Below are 17,330 nucleotides of genomic sequence, written 5' to 3' on the forward strand. Positions count from 1 at the left end.
TTATTTGATATCTTTTGATTATTTTGTTTTTTCATGTCCTAATGAGAAATAAGTTTAAAATAATAAATCTGAACTTTGTAACGAACATCAATAAATAACTTTAAAAAAATTTAAAATTGTTTTGTCAAAGCGCCGATCACTCGCATCCAAATGGATATGTTTTAACAGCTTTCCACTGAAAATTCGTCACAAGGGAGAGATTATATTGAACATTCCTTCAGTTGCATCAACACATGCGTCGGCGCCACTTCCAAGACGGCGACATCCCCTCCATCCCCCTTTCGAATTCCCTCGAGCACGTCCCTCGAAGCTCCTTCTCCTCCCTCCTTCCTCCTCTTCCCTCGTAGAACGGTGCCAAAATATCTGCTCTGCTTTTGAAGTGATCAAGAGCAGAAGCAACGAAAGGAGGAGGAAGAGGAGGTGCTTCTTAAACGTTTCTTCTGCTCACTGCTACGGAAGAATGGCTGGGGGGAGGAGATGATGCTGACGGGAATGGCAGATATTTTTAAGCCTCACGTCGCTGAGTTTTGTTTTTGTGCTTTGCACGAATGTCCTCACAGACCCAAACCTTGAGGCTATGAAGCATATTCTAAACTCTCTCAACCTGCCAGCACTGTCGAGAGGAAAGAGAGTTTTCCATACAAGTTAGTCTTCGGTTTCCGTTGCAGATTGCTGGCTGTGGGCCTGACTTAGCCGACCCACAGGTGAGCTCACCAGCCTATGCGAAGACGAGTTGCATGTCAATGTTGGGTGCATGTGGGTGCAGGAGGTTTTATTTGGGCAGCGTGGGCGATGCTCATACTGTGGAATAAACGACTCTTTTTGTCGCGGGTATCCGGGCTACAAATAAGGACGACGTGTTTACTTTAGTTCAAGTTGCGTGGCGAAGGAGTACGTTGTGAGAGTGGCGGAGTTTTGGATGTTGCACGTGAAGCTGGGCATGGATGGTGTGGCGAGCTTTCGCGCTGGAAGGGTTTTGGATTTCTGGTTTCGTTTGGGGGTCGCTTGAAGGTGGGCTGTAAGAGAGACATGGTTGGATTCTGTCTTGAAAAGTTCTTGGGGGAGGTTGGAGCGGGACATTCAGATTCTGTTGATTGGCGAGTGACTTAAATTTGGATCCTGTGGAGAGCTTTTCTCCGATATGGACAACCGTGTAGGAACCATCTTCTGAAGCGGAAGGTGGAAAATGCGGGAGTACTTTGTACGTTTCTCTGCTTCAAGAGGTCAGCGACGGGACAGCTTGTAATGTACATGATGACGGCCTCCGCTGCACCCGTGACGCTGAGATCATTAAAGTGTATCCTGTACGAAGGAATTTGTGTCTTGAAATTTTGTGCGACTTCCCATAAGTGACGTTACCGTATTGGTATTATGATTTCAGGCCGATTTCAGCAGCTCTCAGTGTGGCTATACTTTGTATCTTCGATAACTTTAGTAACCAATGATTGTCACCACTGCTGGAACTGCTTCCACGTTTCTAGCACATAACTTGGTCCTGCATTCAGGGGGACGTTTCCCTCTGAAAATTCTTACCGTAACTTTTTCTTTCTATTTTAGTTCAATATTCACCTTTCGTTCATGTATTAGTCCTACAAGTCGCTCAATTATTTCTCCTCCTCCTCCTCTTCCTTTCTTTTTTCTTTTTCTTTTTTCTCCCCTTCTCCTTCCAAGCTTTATTGTATCGCTCTTAAATCAAAAGCCTACGAAGACCTTGAAGAGTCTGGATGGTAAGAATGGACAACTTCCATTTACAGTATCTGTTGGCTGAACTATGAAAAACACGGCGTGGTGGACTTTGAGAACAGCTCAGTTCGAAGTCTCATTCGCTATCTTTTCGCGAGCGAGCGACAGATTGCGAGAGTGGTCGCGCGCGAGAGAGATCTTGTCATTGAATTTCTTAAAGCTTCTGAATTTTTGATTTTTTCATGGTTTCATACTTCGCCGCAGGGACTCTCTTTGTGCTGTGGCATACGAACTATGCGAATTTTTTGTTTTGGAAATTCTCCTTTTAATGCATAATTCTCCTCTTGTTTCTCGTATCGGTCACTCGATTTAGCAGCTGAAATGGGGCACATTAAATGCAGAAAGGAGGCAATCTATGTAGAGATCAGTGGAACCGATTCCAGGTGAGAAAAGCCCCACTGATAGAAGTTGCGCTGTGTCTCGCGATCTCACAGTGGTCCAATAGCGCCAGACGACTGAATCAGGAAGCAGCAGGACAGGCTTATACCATCTTCAGCGATTCGTCACGATGGAGTCCATGAGCACCGTGGCACCCGCACCTTCGACCGCAGCGACTGAAGAAGTAGGGCCAGAAGTGGCCATTCTGTTTGTAGGAGTCGCTTTGTTCCTGGGAATGGTCTCCCGCCATCTCTTCAAGGGCTCTCGAATTCCCTACACTGTGGTGTTGCTTCTTCTGGGAATTGGCATCGGAGGCTTAGGTGATTCATTTATATATCTATCTAATTCTTCTTCTTCAGTTTTCCTGCATGAAGGGTTACTCGGTGATGGTGTCCTTCCCTACGTCAATTTAAAAGCTGCAAGATTTTTACTTTGGGATTCCCCGTTAGATGTAGGACTGGAATATGGAATTTTTCCTGGCTAAGGTCGGCATACTGGTGCAGAAATTGACGTCATTTTTCCAGGATAAAATAGGAAGTTCGCGTTATTATTTTAGCGTTTCTCTCCTGTCCCTGGTGGACAAAATGTCAGATTTTTGCTTATCTGGGGTAATCTATATGATCTCCGGAAATCGCTCAATGACTTAATTGCGAATTAGATGTTGGACTTAGTAGTGTGTTGAAGCAGTTTCTTGAGACTCTAACCACCCTTCTTGCAGAATATGGAGTCAAAAACCTGGGTGTGCTTGGGGACAGCATTCGAATGTGTAAGTGTCTTCTTTTAGTGTGAGTGTGTGTCTTCACATATGGTTGGCTTTTGAATTTCTATAATAACAGCTGAATTTTTATTTGAGATTGATGCTAGGATCCTGCAGTTTTCAGGTGTGAAGTTGTATTAAGCCCACTTATCATAATCGCGACTGCAATAGCCGGAAGATCAATCACTCATATAATTGTTTTTGCTTGCAGGGTCGAACATTGATCCCGACCTCATTCTTTTTTTGTTTCTGCCCGCTCTCCTTTTCGAAAGTTCCTTTGCCATGGATTTCCACCAGATAAAGGTATCACCCTCATGTCTTATTATGTTAGAACATTGTTGCTTAGGTTTCTAAAGTAGCTGAATGTGTGCACTCACCAACTGATCAACTGAAGCTAGCAACCATGACCTTCTCTATTAGTTAGAGCGCCAAGCCAATTTAGAGCCCATCTTTATAGAATCCTTACTCACAATTATTTTCTGGTTAATTGGGTGGCGTGGCTTGAACAGAGATGTTTCTTCCAGATGCTTCTTCTTGCCGCTCCAGGAGTCCTCATCTCAACATTTCTGCTTGGTGTTGCGACGGTTGTGAGTATTCACATAAAATCTTCTTCTAACCTCACCCTCTTATCTGGCGGCGAGCAAACCCTTTTGGTTCGAAAACACCCTTATGTTCATTGCCAGCTCCATATATGTTTTTTGACGAGGTGAAGGTATCTTAATTGAGGCATACATCTAGAGATGTGTAGCCATCCAACTTTTCCTCTTGATAGTATTGAGGATCTGAATATTTTCGTGGATTGTGGAACAGAAAGTGTTTCCATATAATTGGAACTGGAGCACGGGGCTTTTGCTGGGAGGTCTGCTGAGTGCCACGGACCCAGTGGCAGTGGTAGCGTTGCTGAAAGAACTAGGCGCCAGCAAGAAGTTGAGCACTCTTATTGAGGGCGAGTCTTTGATGAATGATGGGTAAGTGAGCATGTGCAAATATGGGTTGTCAAATGAATACTTTTCTTATTTCTGTTTATATATCTCTAAACACACACACATATATATATATATATATATATAGAGAGAGAGAGAGAGAGAGAGAGAGAGAGAGAGAGAGAGAGAGAGAGAGAGAGATGTATATTCATATGGGCATGAAACCCGACTATGATGTGGTCATGGTGATAACACCGTGTTGTTGCTGTATGATACTAATATCATGACACTGGTTTGAATACCAGAACTGCGATTGTTGTGTTTCGTCTGTTTTTACAGATGGTATTGGGAAAGCATTTTAGTGCTGGTGATGTTGTTTCATTTCTCAGCAGGGTCGTTTTTGGAGCGTAAGTGGTGTTTGAGAGCCCATCTTATCAGATTACTTCGGTTTTTGTGGAGGGGCTTATTTTAGTGTCATCATGTTAATAGCGCAGCATAACAGTAAGGAGAATAATGTTGTTCGTTTATCTAACTTTGAAACTGCAGTAGACGTATTGAATGGGCGCATTAGTTAATTTCTTTCATGTGTTGAAATTGCTTTGTTCTAGCTGCCAAAAATAGGTGACAGGGGTCGCTCCTTGGTAGGAAAGGCTTGATCCCCCTTGTTCAACTGCTAAGATTTATGATCATTGATTCGAGGGATCCAAATATTGCAGGGTAGCTTTAGGACTACTTTTTGGAATTGTCTCTGTAATATGGGTTGGACGAGTGTTCAATGACACCGTCATTGAAATTACTCTTACATTGACAGCCAGCTACATGGCATTCTTTGTGGTAAGAAATTTCTACTCCGGTAGTTTTTGTATATTCTCTGTATGACCTTCAGTCCTGTAATAATAGTCCTCTTCTGCAGTAACAGTTGCACCCTGATGTAATTATTAGAATTCTAGAAAATCTGTAGTAGCCCTGTTCTTCGTTAGGAATGCCTTCAGTGCAACCCAAAGTGCTTTGTTTCCGTAACTTTAGTAGGTTGGAGTAAGATTAAAGTTTTGAAATAATTATACTGAAAGATTAATCAAGTGTTTTGGAAATCCGTCGCACCATGTTTATGCTTCACAATAATAGGCAGAAGAATCAGCGTCTGTCTCTGGAGTGTTGACTGTTATGACTGTTGGCATGTAAGTCTTCTAGTCGCTCTCTGTATTTACCTCAGAAGCAGTAGCAGACCTCTGGTATTTGTCCTTGTGTTTACTCGTCGACGTATCTTATGAAGCTTATCTTGATGTGTGTAGAGCTTCGAGCAGTGATAACTGCTCACGCCTCATTTCTTGTTGCATAAATTTGAGATCTTGACTACAAAAGCTTGTATGTGTAGCTTCTTTACAGCCTTTGCAAGAACAGCCTTCACTGGCGAGAGCGCGCAAAGTATGCATCATTTTTGGTACGCTGTCACCTGCTATTGTCTTGATGTTTAATACATTAGCATGTGGAGGTTACCGGAGTTCCATTTGCTGCCATGTGGGGACTTACATCTACATTTCATGTCGTATGAACAGGGAGATGATTTCTTACATCGCCAACACTCTCGTATTCTTACTCAGGTGTGTGCTTTCAAGTGTCAGATTTGCACAGCTTTGATCTACACTCGTAGCACTCCATGTTGATCAGGCTGATTTTCGAGGTAGCTGACAAATATTTTATTCTTGTATTCCCAATTATTGGTTGAACAAGTATCCTGAAAGTATTGACGTTACTAGTGTGTTGCAGTGGTGTGGTAATTGCGGAGAGCATCTTGAGAAGCCAAGACAAGATCCAAGGTTTGCAATTAGTGTGATTCGCTCAATAAGTATGCAAGATTTCTAAATTTGTGAGATTAACTGTAAAGCTGTAACTTGATAAATTGCATGTTGTTTCAGGACGGGACTGGGGTTATCTGCTTTTGCTCTACCTTTTTGTCCAGATTTCTCGGGCGATGGTTGTTGGATTACTATACCCTGGCTTGAAGTACTTTGGGTACGGTATCAATTGGAAAGAGGCAATAGTGTTGATATGGGCTGGTTTGCGTGGCGCTGTTGCTCTCTCGCTTTCGTTATCAGTTGCTGTAAGTGGTTTCACCTGATTCAACGGAATTGATTATTGCCTTGGCATTTATCTTCATATATGGTGTTCGAGTGTTTGATTGCAGAGTTCATTTTCATTACGTATTCTTATTTGTATCTGTTTGGACGTCATGTTACTTGCGGAACTCTACTACATTACAGCTCTTTCTGTTCACTAATGCTTCTTGGACTTTGTTGCTTTGGAATATGAAAATCCAGCAAGTTGGGCAGCACGACCCTACTCAAAACACCTACTTGTCTAAATTGACGGAGGCTAGGGTATGTTATAAATTCTAAGTTTTAGTTTGAAGTTCCCTTTTTTGGGCTTTTCATCGATTTACACACCTTGAAGCCTTGATTGCATCCGAACGTAAATCTTGAAGTCACTTTTTTCCTATGTTTGTCCCGTTCTTCCTCTACTAATTTAGGATGCTTGAACCCAAATATGAATATACTTCAAAAACTTTCTCTCTCCATGGACATCCTTTCTGGTCTTTAAGAATGTGGTGAGGAAGTTGTTAAGATATTCAAAGGATGATTTTCAGCTGGTTCTTCTTAACGAGTTTCCTTGCGTCAAATGCATCAGTTTGTATTCTTCACAGGTGGCGTAGTTCTTCTGACACTCATCATCAATGGCTCTACCACGCAATTTCTTCTCCTTTTTCTGAAAATGGACACTATTACTGAAACCAAGGTAGAGCCAGTGCTATCCCAAATGTCTTCTGTGTCTACTCCTGCTGGTTATATACCAATCAACTACTATCTTGCAACCCACGTTGTGTTAGGATTGCGGTTATTTTTCTTGGACGTATATTGATTTTATTATTATTTTTGAAAAGAAATTAAATTTAACTTTCCATTGATGTTTCGTGGACTGGTTAACCTGTGTTCGATGCAGTCACGTATGCTGGAGTTCGCTAAATATGAGATGTACAGTAAGGCCCTGGAGGCGTTCGGAGAGCTAGGAGATGATGAGGAGTTGGGGCCAGCTGACTGGAATACTATACGCAAGTATGTAAGCTGCTTGTCATACGAGGAAAATAAGCCCACTCACCCGCATGGACCTCCAAGTTTTGCCCTTCCAGATGGTGAATATGCTAAGCAGCAAATGACAGACACACGTACCCGCTTCCTAAATGGCAAGTCATTTTGCATATTGCTGGAATTTGTGTGTTCATGTGCCGAGTAAGAAAATGAAGGCTTGAGTTCACTTGACCACAGAATCTGTTAGTTCAGGTCGTGTGTCAAAGTTTATTAGTTCTGCTAAGTGATCTGGCTCTCAAATCCTATTGGATTGAAAAAAAGCTATCGCAGACACATGAGCCTGTTGTGCTCATGTGAACCTCATGTGCAAATAAGTTACCGTTTATAACTTCGATTTCGTTCTCTAAGAATTAAACTAAGAAAACTATTTGCCTCTGCAGGTTTACAAGCAGCATACTGGAACATGCTGGACGAAGGACGAATTACACAAACTGCGGCTCTTATTCTGATGCAATCCATCGACGAAGCTTTAGACAAGGTAAGTCTAAATGGGTTCACCTTGTCACATGATTATTTGAAATTTTTGATTGGACTAGTGCTTTCAAATGCTGATTTCCATTCCTGTGCAACTTAGCTCTTTTCATCTTGTTATTATACCATGGCGTCCCAGCTTTGCAGCAGTCAATCCCTTAGACATTTGTTCTATAGTATTGTGTCTGTTTGAGTAAAAGGCTGATTCTTCACATCGCCAATCATTTCTTAAGTTTAACATGGTGGGATCGGATTCCTTACAGGTAAAGCATCATACTGCGCTACAGGATTGGGAAGGACTGCGCCCACATATCCATTTCCCCGGGTATCTGAAATACTTCTCGTGGCGATCTACTTCAGTTCTTCCTCGCAGAGCATCCACCTACTTTCTGATTCAACAATTGGAACTAGCATGCTACATTGCTGCAGCCTTTTTGCGGGCTCATCGGATGACTCGCAACCACCTTCGCGACTTCATTGGTACATCTCTGGTTTTCACTAAAATCCCGAATGTAGAATTTCGAGCCGCCCAGGTCTCCAACGTGCAGCCAATCATAACTTGTAAATTGAATACGAAATTTGATGTAGTTGTTGTAGGGAGTGTTGAATTAATTTTCATTTAAAGTTGAAGTTAAGTGTGCAAGTAATGTGTGTTCTGCTAAAGTTGCTAGCATAGACCTTCTATCATCTAATCTAAGAGTGGGAAGTGTTTGTAAGTCTTTATATAAGACATTCAGAACTAGGAGAATGGAGGATTTCAGTTTTAATATCTAAGCACTCTCCTCATCATGCCCTTTACATTTGTGCATTTAAATACAGGTGAAAGTGAAGTAACAGAAGCTGTTATTCAAGAAAGTGAGGCGCAAGCACAGCACGCTCGTTTGTTTCTTGAAGACGTCCGCCTTTCATTTCCTCAGGTAAACCAAGTTGCAGATTTCTATATAGTTTCTTGTTCCCGTTTTTCTCCTCTAAATTATAGTTACCTCCATTGGGATTTTGGAAAACCTGAAGTTCTTTACAAGTCTGTGATTAGAATAATGGAAGATTGGTTGATCACGCATAGAAAGCCATACTGAGCAACTGTGACTATTGACCGATTGGATTCAGGTCCTGCGTGCTGTCAAGGCAAAGCAAGTAACTCATGCAATTCTTTTACACTTGACTACGTACGTGGAGAGTTTAGAGAATGCTGGCCTATTTGAAAGCAAGGAGGCTGTCCATCTTCATGATGCTGTCCAGGTCTTGAGTTCTACCACAATCTACAGCACATCTGTATCTGTCCTTTCGATTATAATGTAACCTGCAGTTAATGTATCTTGAGGTTTGAGTAGAAGACTTGGATCAGAAGTACACAAAGATATATCTTCGGTTCTCAGAGGTTGCTGAGTAGTTTTTGAAATCTTGATAGTTTTATACTATTGGCTCGTTTAACACGTGGTTCAGAATTAAAGAACCGTTTTTTCTCATTTCAGATTGACCTGAAGAAGTTGTTGCGCGACCCGCCTATTGTTGAAATGCCCTCAGCAGAGCAAACTCTGCAGAACCAACCTTTTATAGGAGCGATGCCAACCTCTGTTCAAAAGCCCCTCCTTGATGTGTCCAAAGAGTACATGAAATTGCAGGGTAGCGTGATTTACAGAGAGGATATGAAGTCCGACGGGATCTGGTTGATTACCAACGGTGTCGTTAAGGTTACTGCTCATATTTGACTGTTTATCATTTAAAATGATAAAATATACTCTTGTACCTATCTATAGTTCATTCAAATATTGTTGTCGCTGGAGCTGTGTTCCCTACTGTATACTGTATGAACACTAAAAAATTGACGTTGGCCTTACAAAACTTTGCTACAATTAATCCTGTCTCATTCGGAATCGCAGTGGAGCAAGAAGGCAGTCGGTGGGCAGCGGCTGCGGCAACCCACGTTCTCCTTCGGCAGCACACTCGGCTTGTACGAAGTGTTGACTGGCAAGCCTTACCTGTGTGATGTCGTCGCAGATTCAGTGGTGCATTGCTTCTTCGTCGAACGCTCCAGGATCTTATTTATTCAAAAGGAAAGGGCTGACCTCGAGGACTTTCTTTGGCAGGTATCGCTGCTGACTTCCGATTCTTCCTCTTCTCTCCTCAGGTAGTCAAGAATTAACCTCTGGACATTAGTAGATTCATAAGCTTCAACACAATTGTTCCGAAATACAATCGCGGAGTTGAATGACAAATAAAAATATCAAAATATGAGTTGGTGCTTCAGTTTATTAAATGTCTTGCTCTTGTACAGGAAAGTGCCCTGGCTGTTGCCAAGATTGTATTGGGCCCGCAGTTCGACATGGCGACACTACAGGATATACGAGCTCTTGTGATGGAAGGCTCTTCCATGCGCATCTTTCTACGGGGTGAGGTCTTCGAGCTCCGGCACAAAGAGATGGGGTTATTGCTGGAAGGCTTCGTCAGGCAAGAGAATAGCACTGAGCTCATTACTGCACCAGCAGGTCTGACTGCTAAGATACTGCTTCCCAGCCCCACTGGTTAGTCCACCTTTCTCTTCGCACTTGCAATTTATTTGAGGAACTTTTTCGTAGTGACAAGTTGCTGAGGAACATTCATTGGTTGCAGGAAGTTGGAGCAACATCTCCCTGCAGCAACCGACGGTTTTCCACGCTGAGGCAAGATCTCGTGTCCTGCTGTTCGAATCGTCGAAGGTTGGTGAAATCTTGTCTCAAGGATCGTCGCAGCTATTGGCGGTTCCTCGTAAAACCAGTCGCTCCATGCTACGGCTGTCATCTAAAACCTCCACGAATACTCGAACAAAAGTGGATCGACACAGCAGCCACAATGAAATAAGGATTGCGAGTGACCACTCTATCCCCATTGCACAGGCATGGGGCAGCGGCAGTAGCTGCGTTCCGGACAAATACACTGCCAAGGCTTTGGAAATTAGTGTCTTTGGCTCCGAGGTTTGAAGCTTTTCCTTGTCCTTCATTTATTAACAAAAATATGGCAGATTGCTTTTGTGGGCGGCCTGAAGGCGTTCGATGGCTTATAGAAAACTATGCATGTATCTGGTCTTCGCAGGTAGATGTGAGGGACAAGAGGAGAGCAGATGAAATACCACTAGATGCACAGTCTCGGTTCACCCAATCTCATTCCAACCTTGTCAAGCGGGTGTCGCTGATGATGCAAGAAAGATTTGATAATAAGCAGACGTCCATGCCGAAACGCAAGATTGCAAGCCAGGAGAACATGACCGTCCCCATGTCCTTGTTGCCGCACCAGAGCGAGCCGAAGCCTGATGACTCCAGCGATGACTCCGACAAGGAGGAACACATAGTGCGGATCGATTCTCCGAGTTTTCTCTTCCACAATTCTCGCCGAGAGTTGTGACAGCCTTCATGGCGATATTTGTGTAAAAACTCGGTAGGAATTGCTACTTTGATTATTTTCCTGGCGTTGATGAGGCCACCTCTCATCCACTTGATCAGAGTAACTGTGAGGCCGACGATCTTGTTCAAACCGTGGTCTCGCAACACCAGGAGGCAGCTTTTGACTTGAATAATCTCGAGTTTTTCAGATCTAGAGCTTGTTCATTGATAATGAAGCAGACGAGGTATAAGTTTTGCACTAAGAATTGTTTGGCGGTGAGGCAGTGGTTTGTAAACAGATTAAGCACATAAATCGCCGAGAAATTCTGGAGCTTGTATTTGACAGATTAATCGCTGGACAGATTGCGAAGTAGATAGAACGAGGCATTTGTTTCATATGAGGGCAGGGCATTACCTTCCAAAACAACCCTTCCAAGACGCGTGCTGCTTCCCCTACCTAAATTATCTGAATCGTGTAATAGGCTATTGTGTTCTTTAATTTGAGCTTGTCAAATGGGCACGTTGAATTTGCACTCGAGTTGAACACTTTTTTAGCCATTTTATCTTATAAATTGACACATCAAGGTTGAATAATGTGTGGTACGACCTCGAGAAACTGTGGATTCATCAACAAATTATCTTTAGCTTTCATAGGAAAAACCTCTTTCAAATTGACTGAATTGTGGTGAAAAGAACTGATTAAGAAAACTCAGAGATGACAAGCAGAGTTTATGGAAAACTTCAGCATCCCCTCGTCGAGTGATGGGTATTCTCATTTAAGGAAACAGAGAGAATCAATGACTTCATACTAATGGGCACACCGCAATCCAAAACATCAATGGCTCCACACTGTGACGATTAGGTCAAGAAACATGCCACAGAGCAACGCTAGACGTGAATTTCTTGCAAGGAGATCCGTATTCTAGAGGGTGCTTTGGGGAGGATGGGAAGGGATGAATGTTGTGGCCCCGCTATGGCTGTGAGGAGAGAACCGTGACACTGTAAGTCATCCGCATGGACACATCGATTGCGATGCCAGATTCCTGTTCCCTGCGTCTGCCCCTCGCCACATAAGCCTGAGAATTTGTAGTCTGATGTATAGAGCTCGTCCGTAGATTTGTTCGCCATGAACCAGCGGCGACTATGGTGTATTTCCCCGCAATTACGACGCTGTTTGCTTTCGATGTTGCGGCTGATATTGCTGTGGGCGTTAGTTGATCGAGCCTTGGCTGGCAACAAAGTCCGTGGGATTGACCCTCAGGGTGGGTCCTTACTTGGAGTTTTTTGGGTAGTTTCTGTCTGAGATGGACAGTGTTTGATTTGTTAGAGAATGGTTATGGTTGGGATACAAACCTAGCGGTTTCCGGTTGTTGGGTTGTTTTGCCGTTACTTTTCGGAGACGGATGCGTTTCATACGGGGATTTGGAACAGTACAGTAGTGATGATAAGAAGAATTAATTTTCTAAGTTGAACGATTAGGTCGTAGTTGTGTTTGTCTTCAAGGTGCAGAAGCATCCATCTTGTGCCCTGTCCGACAGCAGCTTCGAGACCAGATAGTTCTATGTAAACTAGGTCCAAGCAGAGAACGGGTGTCTTTATTGGGAGTTGAAGGACCCTTTCTGTGCAGATTGTGCTGTTTTGTTTCGAATTGTAATGTAGTGTATGCGGAATGAGTCTTCGCTGGTCATGGAGAGATGGTTGGCTTCTTGACATGGATGAAGTTTTGGATACAGATTTGTCTTATTTTCAAGAGTACGATATATGGTGCAAAGATGGCTCCAAATCGTTTCCTCGGGAGCGCCTCAACGATAATTTCTGCGATTGTCCCGATGGGACCGATGAACCTGGTAAGAAATCTATGATTATTTTCTTCAATAGCATTGAATCCCTGTTACCATAGTTGTAATATTAGGAGATTGAGAATTGCCGGGTGTACACCGTCACAAAATGTCTAATGTAAATTCGTATATTTCCGTCATTCAGGAACCTCGGCTTGTCCCAACAGTAAGTTCTATTGCAGAAATGTGGGATCAGCTCCGAAATTGGTGTTTGCTTCACGAGTCAATGACGGCATTTGTGGTTAGCGTCCTGTGCCTTATTCTCATTTGCTTGCACTAATTTACTCTGCAATGCCAGCAACACAGGAAAATTAGGTTTCCTTATCCTAACAAGTTCATTTATTGTCATTAATAGTCTAAGAGCTTCTCTCAGAAGCCCTTTTATGGTACATTGTCTTGCCAATTCCTTATTAACATGTACTGAAGAGTTCCGGTGGTGATGTGTCCTTGGGATAGAACATTGACTGACGTTCTACTTCTTGATACTCAATACTGTTAGTGCAATATGTTTATTTCATGTGGTAGTGTTTGGGCATCTGTTAACTGTCTGATGCAAATGTGCAGATTGCTGTGATGGCAGTGACGAGTACGAGAAGCGAGTTAACTGTGCCAATGCCTGTGGAGGGGGAATCATAGAGCTGAGTGGGAACTTGGAAGTAGGTTCAGTACAGTCAACAACTTTGGACAGTTATGATGACTTTCAAGTCATTCCATACCGGCCGCGGAAAGAATTTGAGGAAAGCTTTGCCAGCAAGCTAAAAGGTAGGTTGTGTTCTTTTACTTGGTCACCTTGGGAGTTGTTTCTACGTCGGGAAGTGGAGCAATAGAATAATTCCCTAGTGCCATGTTAAGGGTCCAAGGCCTAGGCCTCCTCATTATTCAGTGCTCAATCACTCTACTCGCCCACGTGCAATTGGTCTCTCAACGTAATCATTTATTACTCTTTAAGGAGTCACACTCTGCAAGGTAAATTTAAGTGATATGTAATCGGGGCTAGTTCCTAATACCAAGTGAATATTTTATCCATAGATTATAACGTTCCTCATTCCATCGTGATAACTTTGATTGTCAACGAATATCACATCTTATTATCGAAAAAGACTTGGGTTGCTGGTCGCAGGAGTAATTCAGAGTGCATTATCTTGGTGGAAATTCAATTACCGCGACATGGTTTTTCGCATGGTAGGCGACGAAAAATTGTTAGGTCTAAGACACCTGTGATTTGAGAGTAATATGCCTTAATGTCATCTGATATTGTAAGATGGTGTGTGCGGCAGCAGACATGAAGGTGGCAATGCTAATGACGCAATGGCTACCCTTATCCTTCCTCCTATTTTTATTACTATGGATGTGGGCACGAGGGCCCCTGCGCCTACAACTCAGACGGAAGAAAGTATCAAGGGCTCCCTTGGTGTAAGTGACTGCAGTATGTAAATGATGCTTTCACTAAAAGAGGGAAAGGGGTAGCTACACGAGCTATGAGTCAGAGGAGAAATGTATTGAACCCATAATTTGGGAACACAGATTCCAGTGGGGCAGCGAAGAGTTGTAGCCCTATTGTAGCCAATATATCCTAAGAACCTGCAATCACACATCGATTTGCCAGCATGGATAAGAGAGTTGGCAGGACGAAATTTGTATTCGCTGATTGCAAGCTTGTCTTGCTGTAACTGGCCCACTGGCAGGTGCAATATGCTGTAAAGCTATCACTTGACAGAAGACTCAACTGTGGAATTCACAGTTTTTACAAGCATGAAGAAATAAAGTGGGAAGCATGGATTCTTTGTTGATGGTGCACTGTTGATTATTCGCTAAGAGGATGCATTGAAAGCACGAAGTATGTCACAATATCCTAAAGTGCATACTTCACATGGATGCAAGCATTCTAAGGAGATCCATTTATTACTGGAACGAAAAAGGCATATGACAGCATGGAATCATCTTCTCAAACATGCCAGATATCGAGGTATGGAGCGGCAGGTACGACCCTTTTGTTCATGTTTCAGTGTCAAATTTCGTAGGAGTTGCTATTTTAACTTATATTTTCTCCTTCCATGAGGTATGGAAAGGTACGATGGAAATACTCAAGAACGTTGAGAGCTGTTGGAACTGCTTATGCTGGTATTAGGGGTGGTTGATTGGGCTGTTAGGCAAATGCAAAGCGATGAGCTGGGCTAGAGCAGTGCATTGGTGAAGATCAATTTTTAATTTGCTGTTGTTAAACAGCATTGAATCAAGAATTACCGTCTGTAGATAACTTGGCGTATTTTTCCTATTTAGTTACATTGTATTTCAGGTCACTGATAGTGCTTATGGCGTACATACAGTCTGAATAATTTGTGATTTCATCGTTGACTTGGTTATTATTGTTGTTGAGGTATTATGAACTCTTTTATCAAAGATCCATGTCAGAGCGGATCACTCATTCCACAAAAATGACAAAATGAACGGTCGCCAAACCACCCCAACTTAGAAAGTTCCAAAAATCAATCACTTTCCAAACACAAAACAGAGGGTGACGGAACCCTTTTGAAGCAGATCCTGACTTGAATGGATCAGTGCTTTTGAGGAACTGCGGAATAACACCATATTTCAAGCTTACCTTATTAACACAGCTTCACTGATTCCCAAGAGAAAAAAACTCTGTGCCTCGATAGCTGCCATATGGTCATGCAAAAGCAAGTGATGTAGATGGTGGTGAGATAGGAATGACGACCAGTGGCTCGAGAAGAAATGGGTTCAGGTTTTTAAACTTTTGGCTTGCTCTTCTCAAGAAAATAGACTTGAGTACCATATCCCTGGTTCACCTTTTTTTTGCCAAATATCTCCAAAAGACAGCCTGCTACTGTACTCCATACTTCAATTCCTGCAAAAATATGATTTATGTAGTTTGCCCTCATAACTTCTTTTCCCCAAGCAGGTCCCAATTGTGTGAGAATAGAATTAATTTATATATATATATATATATATATATATATATAGTGTGTGTGTGTGTGTGTGTGTGTTCATACACATCATTTTACTCTTCTTCTAAATTACAATATATTCTTATTGTAGTACATTTCAATGTTATTTTGTTTCTAATTATACCAAGTTATAACACAGGTATAGAAATTTTTAATTTGCACAAAATAATCTAGAGTTCTTTCTTTCTTTCTTTCTTGGTGTGCATTGGTCTGTCTCAAATACTATGATTTTTTCTACTGCAACATCTCACAAATTCCATGAATCTCAAATATTAGTCTTAATAATCACAAATTCCATGAATCTCAATATTAGTGTAAATAATTCTTCATGGTGGATTGTATTGATTGAGTAAAAGTTGCAGCTTCATAGACTCATCAAAATTGCTACAAGAATTTCTCTACATCCAGCTTAGACAAGTTCAAAACAATTTTTAAAGCAGAACCCACACAATATGATTGTACAAGCATTAAATTAAAGTTGGTTTGTTGCACTCAAATGAGGGAAGGGTGTTACAAGAACCAAACATGCATGGACAGAGCGATAAATATTCATTGAGAATTATATAGATATTTAAAAAAATTTATAATAAAATTTAATAAAAATAGTAACAACAACAGCAAAACTAGTGGATGGGGGGGGGGAGGGGCAGTACAAACTTGTTAGTATAATGGTTGAGGGACCATTGGGGCCCAGGGCAAGGAAATGAAATGGGGCATCCAAGGTGCCACCACACCACTTCTCCAGGAGAGCATGTGGAAAAGCTAAACTCACCCACTCAATCAGTAGTCCGCAATGATAGTTCCCTGTAGGTATTGTCCAAAATCAAGGACACCATGCTTGTCTAGCTTGTCTAACATGATGCGTAAGAATCCATCCTCTTTATCAAACTCACAGAAAGTAAAAAAATAAACTTAACTCTGAATATTTTGTGCCTTGATTCACACTGGAGGTGATTTTCCTCTGGCATCTGGTTCCAAAGGCATGTGGGTTTATGATGTTCACAGAAGTTGCTTTCAGGTCAGCCCTTCATTTGTCAGAATACTGGAGGAAGCAGACATAGAGAGAGAGAGAGCGAGAGAGAGAGAATGTTGTCTGTCTATACATGAACTGCTTCAAATGCTTGTGCAAAGTAGAACATGGATGTGAATTGCGTGACCAAATCCATGAGAATCATTAAACAAGGAGCTTGGACAACCAGAAGTGCAGTGAAGTGAAGTGAGGTTCATATCCTCTGGTGACCATAAACGTAATGAATCGCTCAATCAATCACAATAATACTGTAATTAGTACCACTATAATTGCAATCATATTGTTTGCAAGTTTCATATTGATGTCAACCATTACCTGAGTGTCTCTGAAACTGTGGGACAAGAAACGGAACTCTATCCAGTTTACTAAAATTAAACAATCAGTGACCAGACAGGCCCAGATATAGCTGGGCAAGTGGAAACACTGATCTTTATGACCGCCCCTGCTGCCAATTTTCATAACTTTGCTATGGCTGGATGTAAACCTCAGCACTAATCATGCATTCAGTACACAAAACAAGGCTTAATAGGGCAAAGATCCATAATTCTATCTAGTGCATTCTTCTAAGAATTCATGAGAGCGAGTTCTGCACTCGGCAAATCAGGTCGGGCCCGGTATTTATTGTTCGCCAGACCGACACGTCTAATCGGGACCATTAAATGGATAACCTCAATAACATCCGTATGAATACGAAACATGATCATCTCTGGCAATGACTACTGCCA

At 42.1% G+C, this 17,330-nt stretch overlaps 2 protein-coding genes across 11 annotated transcripts; both read left to right on the forward strand.

The window, feature by feature from the left end:
- The first annotated feature begins 400 nt into the window (after nucleotides 1-400).
- LOC112275346 (sodium/hydrogen exchanger 8) lies at nucleotides 401-11,304 on the forward strand. Of its 6 annotated transcripts, none has more exons than XM_090246316.1 (25): nucleotides 401-1,011; nucleotides 2,085-2,441; nucleotides 2,840-2,887; nucleotides 3,090-3,181; nucleotides 3,388-3,531; nucleotides 3,689-3,846; nucleotides 4,107-4,208; nucleotides 4,518-4,635; nucleotides 4,927-4,979; nucleotides 5,177-5,242; nucleotides 5,358-5,402; nucleotides 5,569-5,618; nucleotides 5,718-5,902; nucleotides 6,120-6,179; nucleotides 6,487-6,594; nucleotides 6,799-7,039; nucleotides 7,325-7,422; nucleotides 7,679-7,895; nucleotides 8,235-8,332; nucleotides 8,523-8,654; nucleotides 8,888-9,106; nucleotides 9,296-9,502; nucleotides 9,691-9,937; nucleotides 10,026-10,366; nucleotides 10,485-11,304. In XM_090246316.1, the coding sequence occupies exons 2-25, from the start codon at nucleotides 2,252-2,254 to the stop codon at nucleotides 10,791-10,793; spliced, it is 3,528 nt and encodes a 1,175-aa protein (XP_090102442.1). In that variant the 5' UTR covers nucleotides 401-1,011; nucleotides 2,085-2,251; the 3' UTR covers nucleotides 10,794-11,304. The 6 variants fall into 6 exon arrangements, with proteins under 6 accessions (XP_090102442.1, XP_024361415.1, XP_090102443.1 ...); XM_024505647.3 differs by having other exon boundaries at nucleotides 445-1,011; nucleotides 3,388-3,465; XM_090246317.1 differs by having other exon boundaries at nucleotides 475-704.
- A 577-nt stretch (nucleotides 11,305-11,881) lies between these two features.
- LOC112275348 (uncharacterized) lies at nucleotides 11,882-14,397 on the forward strand. 5 transcript variants are annotated; one of them, XR_016500152.1, is made up of 7 exons: nucleotides 11,882-12,033; nucleotides 12,505-12,618; nucleotides 12,755-12,850; nucleotides 13,174-13,371; nucleotides 13,730-13,791; nucleotides 13,890-14,022; nucleotides 14,295-14,397. XR_016500152.1 is itself a non-coding variant. In XM_073530284.2 (7 exons), the coding sequence occupies exons 1-7, from the start codon at nucleotides 11,898-11,900 to the stop codon at nucleotides 14,308-14,310; spliced, it is 774 nt and encodes a 257-aa protein (XP_073386385.1). In that variant the 5' UTR covers nucleotides 11,882-11,897; the 3' UTR covers nucleotides 14,311-14,397. The 5 variants fall into 5 exon arrangements, 4 of the variants coding, with proteins under 4 accessions (XP_073386385.1, XP_024361416.1, XP_024361417.1 ...); XM_073530284.2 differs by having other exon boundaries at nucleotides 13,871-14,022; XM_024505648.3 differs by lacking the exon at nucleotides 13,730-13,791 and having other exon boundaries at nucleotides 13,887-14,022.
- The last annotated feature ends 2,933 nt before the right edge of the window (nucleotides 14,398-17,330 follow it).

The sequence above is a fragment of the Physcomitrium patens genome, chromosome 22, assembly GCF_059467195.1.
Source record: "Physcomitrium patens ecotype Gransden chromosome 22, ASM5946719v1, whole genome shotgun sequence".
NCBI classification, from domain to species: Eukaryota; Viridiplantae; Streptophyta; class Bryopsida; order Funariales; family Funariaceae; genus Physcomitrium; species Physcomitrium patens.

Bases quoted from the DNA above. Each gene is read 5' to 3' on its own strand.
- LOC112275346 (XM_090246316.1), top strand. From the start codon at position 2,252: ATGGAGTCCATGAGCACCGTGGCACCCGCACCTTCGACCGCAGCGACT. The intron at 4,980-5,176 runs GTAAGTCTTCTA...TTGTATGTGTAG, and splicing joins ACTGTTATGACTGTTGGCAT to CTTCTTTACAGCCTTTGCAA. The intron at 5,903-6,119 runs GTAAGTGGTTTC...ATGAAAATCCAG, and splicing joins CGCTTTCGTTATCAGTTGCT to CAAGTTGGGCAGCACGACCC.
- LOC112275348 (XM_073530284.2), top strand. From the start codon at position 11,898: ATGAACCAGCGGCGACTATGGTGTATTTCCCCGCAATTACGACGCTGT. The intron at 12,034-12,504 runs GTGGGTCCTTAC...TTTTGGATACAG, and splicing joins CCGTGGGATTGACCCTCAGG to ATTTGTCTTATTTTCAAGAG. The intron at 13,372-13,729 runs GTAGGTTGTGTT...TGCTGGTCGCAG, and splicing joins CTTTGCCAGCAAGCTAAAAG to GAGTAATTCAGAGTGCATTA.